This window comes from Chrysochloris asiatica, unplaced genomic scaffold (assembly GCF_000296735.1).
Source record: "Chrysochloris asiatica unplaced genomic scaffold, ChrAsi1.0 scaffold00257, whole genome shotgun sequence".
Classification (NCBI taxonomy): Eukaryota; Metazoa; Chordata; class Mammalia; order Afrosoricida; family Chrysochloridae; genus Chrysochloris; species Chrysochloris asiatica.
In genome coordinates, this window is record NW_006408775.1 from 64,867 (window position 1) to 72,867 (window position 8,001).

An 8,001-nucleotide genomic window follows, 5' to 3' on the forward strand; every position below is an offset into this window, starting at 1 on the left:
ATGGCAGCTCACTCTCGGCCCGTCAGTGCCGTGGTGGCTGTCCTGAGTGTTTGGCCTTTTCATATAAATGTTAGCACCCATTTTTCTAACTTGCAGGAATTTTGGTTGGGATATGATAAAAGTTATTGGAGAACTAATCGACATCTTAATCTCTCCTTATCAATGCACACAGAGGCAACGTGAGAATTTTGACCTTTTAGGAGGGAGACTTTTGTTTTTTCTTTACTTTTTATTGTCATTTGGTTGAAAATTTACAGAGCAAATTGGTTTTCTACTCAACAATTTATACACATTTTGATTCCTGACCTTGATTGCAGCCCCACGTGTAACAGATGTTAACAGCACTTTCCCTGTTTCCTTCCTGTGTTCACCATCTCCATTCACCCTTCCCTAGCCCTTCTTGCCATCTGGACAACTGCTGCCCTTTGATCTTTCTGAATGGTTGGTTGGTCTAGGGAGCACATACCTTCCTGGTGTCGTTTCTCTTATAGGTTTGACTAAAAGTTGACGAGTTTAAGCAGGAGTAAGTTTGGTTCCAGACTTGAAGGGCCATAAGGAAGACCCTGGAAGAATTGATGCAATTGAATTATGGTCTTGGTGAAGAATATTGAAAATATCATGGACTGCCAGAGAACAAACAAATCTGTGTTGGAAGAAGTACAGGCAGGATGCTCTGTAGAAGCCAGGATGGCAAAACTTTGTCTCTCCTACTTTGAACATATTGTTAAGAGGACATCATGCTTGGTAAAGTGGAGGGTCATCGAGAAGAGGAAGACCCACCCAACAAGATAGATAGACCGAGCGGCAGCAACAGTGGACTCCACAATTGTGAGGATGGCACAGCCCCACACAGAGTTTCCGTCTCTTGTGCATCGGGTTGCTGTACGTTTGCACTGACTAAAGTCATCAGATTAGGTCTTAGTCTCTTAGGAAGCGCTTACCCTTGGTTTGTGTCCTCCACAAATACCTTTCAACTTTTCTATTTGTTTTCATCTCTTAGGTGAAATAGGCTGTGGACTGCAGGGTCGATTTGAACCCCAAGGTTGTGGTGGTTCAAGCTCACCAGCTGCTCCTTGGAAACCCCATACAGGGTTGCTATGAGTCAGAACTGACCCAATGGCTCTCAACAACCACAACCACAAACTGGGGTATTCCCTCCCTCCATGCCCATTTGTCAGTTTGTCATACTGTGGTGGCTTGTGAGTTGCTGTGATTCCAGCAGCTATGCCACCTATGTTTTAAATACCAGCAGGGTCACTCATGGTGGACAGGTTTCAGATGGGCTTCCAGACAAAGACAGACTAGGATGAAGGAGTGACGAACCACTTCTGAATATTTCATCACTGAAAACCTTATAACAGCAGAGAAACACTGTCAGCTATAGTGCTGGAAAATGAGCCCCTCAGGCTGGAAGGCACTCAAAATGCCACTGGGGAAGAGCTGCCTCCTCAAAGGAGAGTTGCCTGTGAAAATGCGAATGGAGTAAAGCCCGTGGGACCTTCATTTGCTGATGGGGCACAACTCAAAATGCAGAGAAACAGCTGTAAACATCCATTAATAATTGTAACATGGAATGTACGAAGTATGAATCTAGGGAAATTGGAAATGGTCAAAAGCGAAATGGAACGCATAAACATCGATATCTTAGGTATTAGTGAGCTGAAATGGACTGGTATAGCGCCTGACTCAAGCCATGGTATTTTCTATAACCTCATATGCAAGCAAAAGCTGGACAGTGGATAAGGAAGATCGTAGAAGAATTGATGCTTTTGAGTTCTGGTGTTGGAGAATATTGAAAGTGCCATGGGCTGCCAAAAGAACCAATAGATCTGTGTTGAAAGAAGTGCTGCCAGAGTGCTCCTTGGATGGCCAAACTTCATCTCTCATACTTTGGACATGTTGTCAAGAGAGACCAGTGGCTGGAGAAGGACATCATGTTTGGTAAAGTGGAGGATCAGTGAAAAAGAGAAAGACCTGCAGCGAGATGGATTGGCCAAGTGGCAGCATCAATGAGCTCAAGCATGGCAACAATTGTGAGGTTGGCCAGGGCCAGGCAATGTTTGGTTATGTTGTGCATAGGGTCACTATGAGTCGGTACCGACTCGATGGCACCTAACAACAATGCCCATCTATTGTTATTGTTCCAACTCACAGCAACATGTATAAGCTTCCAAGGAGCTGCTGGTGGGTTTGAACCACCAACCTGTTGTCAGTCCAGTACTTCTCCTGCAGAGCCACACCAGGACTCCCCATGTCCATTGATATTAATATTGCTGTTGAGTTGGTTCTAATTCTCAGCAACCCTGTGTAGCATTTCCTACAAGTAGCTGGTGGGTTTGAACTGCTGACTTTGCAGTTAGCAGTGCATGCTTACTGTACAGCACCACACCATGTCCATTTGCTGTTAAGTGCCATTGGGTTGGTTCCAACTCCTAGTGAGCCTGTGTAGGGTTTCCAAGGAGCCATTGGTGAGTTTAAAGTGCCACCAGCCTTGTGGCTCTGTGCTTTATCCCACAGGGCCACACAGCAGGATTTCCCCTTTCCGCTAGGCTCTGAATAAACCCATGTTCGTTTGTCTTCAGAAGCTTATCATGAGAGCAGTTGGTTAAGAGAGCATTCACTGAGAATGGTGACTTTTCACCCACCCCTGTGGGCTCCCACAGAAGCATGGGGCCACAGTCTGGGTTTCCAGGCATTCTGACCTGTCCTGCTTACCCACACTCAGTCCTCAGTACTTCCTGGCCAGTGCTGAGCCTGAGCTGGTAGCATCCACCCTGGTGACTGTTTCTGGTTCTATGGGGACAGGTTACCCTGTGACTTCCTCTTTCTGAATACGTGATGATTTTCAGATTTTGTCTTGCTGTGGGCACAAGGCTGATGATTTGCAAGGTTTTTACGTGCTTGACCGGAGACCACTGGTCTATATTTGTTCGTTCTGGGTCAGGGTAGGGAGCAAGGGCAAGGTTCATGAAACAAGCTCAGGAAGTTTGCTCCTTGGCTACATGAAGGTAGAAGGCAGAGGGCACCAGCCCTGGTGCTTGAGGTTCAGGGTGACTGCCCTCAGAAAGCATCTTAGGGGTTTCCCACAGAGTGCTAAGTTGAAACGCTTCACACCGCCCCTGCCCACCTGATCACTGTCACCTCAGGTACCACATTCTATTTGTGCCTCCTGTTAAGTCCTTTGAGGTCATCAGCCCACTTTGCAGATGAGGAAACTGAGACAGAGCCATCAAATCCCAGCCACCTGCACCCTGCGCCTGAGCCTCTGTACACTGACCCGTCTTTACCTATTCAGACCACATACTTCCGTTTCCCTCTGCAGCTTTTCAGGAAGGTGCGGCACAAGAGGCAGCGCCTGTCAGTGGCAGAGAAGAGCCGGAGCCCACATGACGAGGCCAGGACACCTCCCTGTGAGGGACCCTGCTCAAGGCTACCTATCACCCCAAGCCCTCAACGCAGCATCTACTTCTTGAGCCCGCAGGACCACCCTGTCCGGCTGGGGCCTGAGTTTTTTGACCAGCCCGCGGTAGCTCTAGCGCGGGCATTGCTGGGACAGGTAATATACACACAGCTTCTCGGGCAGAAGCGATTGTCACCCTGCAGGCTCTTTGAGGCTAGAGGCCGGAAACCCTGACCAGGCTCACAGCTGTGCCTGCTGGTAGTCATGTAAACTGATGTTCCATCCATTGTCTGCCTACCTGGGTCTTCCTCAGGGGAGGTTTCTCACCAGGACCTAGGCCAGGACTGGCCTCCAGGAACTGAGAGGGGCTACCTCTGTTCACCTTGTCCCCATCAATAGTTTTGGTTTTTATACACGTGAGGATTGTGTCATGGCTGCCACTGGGCCGCTGGCATCCAATTTGCCTTGGGACATAGGAGGTGCCCTGCTGCTCAGACAGTGTGGCTGGTCCAGGGCCTGGGCCCAGCCCAGCCCAGCCCCCAGGGTGTGTTCCAGTGGCTCTGTGGTATAGTGGCGTGATGGCAAACACCAGCTGCAGCACCCTCCTCTGGGTCAGAGTGCAGCAGCGGTTGAGCTGGGTGTTGTTCCTGATCAAGAATCCCAAGTCTGGCTCTCTGCTCCTCCTACGGACACCCTGACACATTTTTAGCTTAAATAGCTGAGAGTTGCCGTCTGTGACTAATAGAAAAACTGGTGCTGAAGGGTGGACTTGGCCAAGTGGAAAATGAGCCAGTCTGTCCCATGAGGAAGTTTTAGGGTCCAAGGACCAGAAGAGCCTTCTGAAAGTTCCTGAAATCATATGGCAGGTGAAGGCAGGTGACGAGTCCTGGGATTGGCCAGGAACTGGGGGAAGTTGTCAAGGACAGCTTCTGCAACCACTCTTAGCCAGCCTATGGAGAGAGCCTGTCTTGCTCATGTGGCCCCATGATGTCCAGGAAAGGGTACTACACCCTGTGGACCTTCCAAACAGGGAGGACCTTTTCCAGAACCTCTTGGGCCCACCATCATTTGCGTAAGAGAATGAGTTGTCTATTGACAACCCATCTAGGTGAAACTCAGATCAGAAAGCCAGGATGGGGCCTAGGGAGCCCCCCTGGAGGAAGGAACTCAAATGTGCCTCATGGTGGGAGCCTGTCCATGCCCATGGACCCCAGGTTGATGCCATGTGAAGAAAGCTTATGCTAAGGCTTCTGCAGAAAACCAATTCTGTAAAAGACCTGGCGTATTTGCTCCCACTTTGGATGCACAGGATTCCTGACTTCTAGTGGAGACATGGACCCTCCCCTCTCCCCACTCACTCTCTAGGTGTGTGTGCCGCTGTCTCCAGAAAGGCCTCCCAGACTTCTCCCCCACTGAGCACCAACTGGTCCAATGACTGCAGCCCAGGCTGACCTGACCTAAGAACCTGGTGGATGCTGGGGATGCTCTGGTATCTCTGGCTCCCCACCTCCCAAGCCTCCATGACCCCAGCTAGTCCCTGCCTGGTCCAGGTGTGGTCTGAACAAGCGGCCTATATCTAGACTACCCTATCCCCCTGCACCCACTGACTGGAAGCACTTTAGGGGCAGTGGGTTCTCCCACTCCAAAGAGCCTTTGAAAAGACTTGGAAACCCAGGCAACCTTCCAGAACCAGGTTGGCAGAAGCCATGTGGGGGGTCTTTTGTGAGTGCCTGTGGGGTGGGGTCTCCATGGGCTCTAGGAAGACTGCACAGAGACCCTGTGGGCTCTCTCTTCCGCACTCACTCACCTGGCCCTGTGCTGGACACTGGGGTCTCTTGAGAGGGATTTGGAGGAGCAGCCAGGGGGAACAGGTCCTAGTTTGCTTTGTTATTGTCAAGTGTCATCAAGTCAGTTATAACTCACAGCGACCCTGGATAGGATTTCCAAAGAACAGCTGGTAGGTTTGAGCTGCTGACCTTGTGGTAAACAGTCCGGTGCTGATCCAACGCCTCACTGCTGCAAACTGGTGGGCAGGAGCCTTGGTCTAGGAGGGAGGGGCAGGGGGCACCTGGACGAACCTGGTGCCTCGCTGTGTGCTCAAGCTACAGGGTGGTTTCCAGATCAGAGGGTTGTAGGGGAGTTGGGGTCCCGGCTCTTCCTAGCTCCAAGCAGAGTCTGGCCTACAGGTCCTAGTGCGGCGGCTGGCTGACTGCACAGAGCTTCGTGGTCGCATCGTGGAGACTGAGGCATACCTGGGTCCAGAGGATGAGGCAGCCCACTCGAGAGGCGGCCGGCAGACAGCCCGGAACCGTGGCATGTTCATGAAACCAGGCACCCTGTATGTGTACATCATCTATGGCATGTACTTCTGCATGAACGTCTCCAGCCAGGGTGAGCAGGATAAACCTGGTGGGATGGGTCGGTCTGGGTTCCAGGAGAGCATAGTTTGCAGATAGCTCCTAGGTTCCTGGCATCACTGTTGGCTGGGAGGGGCTAGTTCTGGTGAGGGTTGGGATACACTTGGCACAGAAAGACCCCTCACAGGGAACGTTTTTGGTTGTCAAGAGCTGGCAGGGGCGGGCCAGAGGTCAGGTCCAGAGACAGACGCCAACAGTGCTAGGTGGAGACCCATGTGCTTCCCTTGGGGGCTGAGTCTGTCAAAGGGGGACCCACACATAAAGGTCTCATGTTTGCTGGATGAGGGCAGTGACATTCTTGGGAGCTGTCCCTGCCAGAATTGGGCCCCAAGGTCAGATGGAACGGTTGTTCAGCGAGACTACAGAGGGTGTCAGATGGTGGAGTCTCCATGGGGAAAGCTTGAGTGTGGCATCACTTATGGGCCAAACAGAACTTGGGGGACCAGGAGAGTTGGGGAAAGAAAAAATCCAGTTGCAAGCAGGGGTAAGAATCCCAGGTGAGGGTGGGTTTCCAGACTAGGGAATGGGGAGTGGGAGTGAATCACTCCCAGAGCACGTGACTACATTGCACGGAGGGAATCTATGTGAAGGGTTGGGTGGGAGGAGAGACAGGCACCACATGTGGTCCCAGGGTCGTAGAGAAGTGAGGATGAGGTCTAGGTGTCCCCCCAACAGGGCACAGTAGAGGGGCTGGATTCTAGGAAGAAGAGGGATAAGGGAGAGTCCATGGTGGGGGAAGGAGGGGGGCAAGTGAGCTCACAGGAAGTGGATGCCTGGTCACAGGAAGGAGACCTGGTGTCATATTAAAGCTGGAGACTTGCATTTGCTCTGCAGGGAGGGTATGTGGATGGGCAAGGCAGTCAAGCTGTTGTTTTGTCTGTGAAGTACGAAGATGAGAGGGGTATGCACTTGTGGAGCTCCCCATGGGGGATCACAGATGAGGCTGGGTTAGGGTTAGCAGCAGCGGTGATGGCACTGGGGGTTACACGGGACTACCCTCACATTGAGACCTTACGTTCTTTGAAAACCAGCCACTTGTGGGATGGCTGGTCACAAACCTGCTATCTGCAGGCTGAGTGGCTGCTGGCTCCCAGGTGACATCAGAACTGAGCCCAGAGGCTCCAGGAAGGGTCCAGAAGGCCAGTGGTCCAAATTCAGTCCAGGTCTAACTTGGAGGCTGCATATGGCAATGTGAAGCAGGAAGGGGGTCCAGGCTGGTGTGGGTGGGAGTAGGTGTTTCAGAGGAGGGTTCCTTGGTGACTAGCACAGGTCTGGCTGTCCCCTCCTTCCTGAGCACGCAGAGATCTGGAATATTTCCCGGGGCCCTATTCTTGGATAGATAGGGAAAGGGACCCCAGGAGGTACGTGGATCTCCTATTCTCTGTAGTCCCAGGATGGCGGCTACTTCAGGCCAGCTTCCCATGGATCCAGCAGGTATGTTAGATGGGAGGGCATCAGTGGAGCCTGGCAGGGAGCCAGAGGTGACCCAGCCAGTGGGTGTAGGTATAAGGAGCTAGTCATATGAGGACTCATCCCTCTGCCCACCAGCAGTCAGCTGTGTCCCCCAGCAGCATCAGGTGTGGCTGGGTGGGTGTCTGGGAGGCTTCCTGTCCAGCCTGTCCATCTGTCCTGCAGGTGACGGGGCATGTGTTTTGCTGCGAGCGCTGGAGCCCCTGGAGGGTCTGGAGAGCATGCGGCAATTCAGAAGCAGCCTCGGGAAGGGCGCTGCAGGCCGAGCCCTCAAAGACCGCCAGCTCTGCAGTGGCCCCTCCAAGCTGTGCCAGGCCCTGGCCATCGACAAGAGCTTTGATCAGCAGGACCTAGCCACAGATGGAGCCCTGTGGCTGGAGCGTGGTACTCCCGAGGCAGCTGTGGTTGCTGCAGCCCGGGTGGGCATTGGCCGTGCGGGGCAGTGGGTCCACAAGCCTCTGCGTTTTTATGTTCGGGGCAGCCCCTTTGTCAGTGTGGTGGACAGGACAGCCGAGCAGACACAGGCTTGAGCAAAGGGTCCATTCCAAGTAGTCTTTCATTGTTTAGGAAGTGAATAAATGCTCTCGTTTTAGAGAGGCGCTGTGGGCCCTGCTTGCAGCCAGCTCTGCGGCTCACCGACAGGAAAGGCGGAGCTCTGCGCATGGGGAAGGGAAGGGCAGGCCTGGCTTGGTCACCCCTCAGCCCTGCTGTGGA

General features: G+C 52.6%; 1 protein-coding gene across 1 annotated transcript; it reads left to right on the plus strand.

The window, feature by feature from the left end:
• On the plus strand, positions 1-7,817 carry MPG (N-methylpurine-DNA glycosylase). Its single transcript, XM_006873913.1, has 4 exons — positions 1-48; positions 3,323-3,556; positions 5,587-5,791; positions 7,453-7,817. Exons 1-4 carry the CDS (start codon positions 1-3, stop codon positions 7,815-7,817), a joined length of 852 nt encoding a protein of 283 aa, XP_006873975.1.
• The last annotated feature ends 184 nt before the right edge of the window (positions 7,818-8,001 follow it).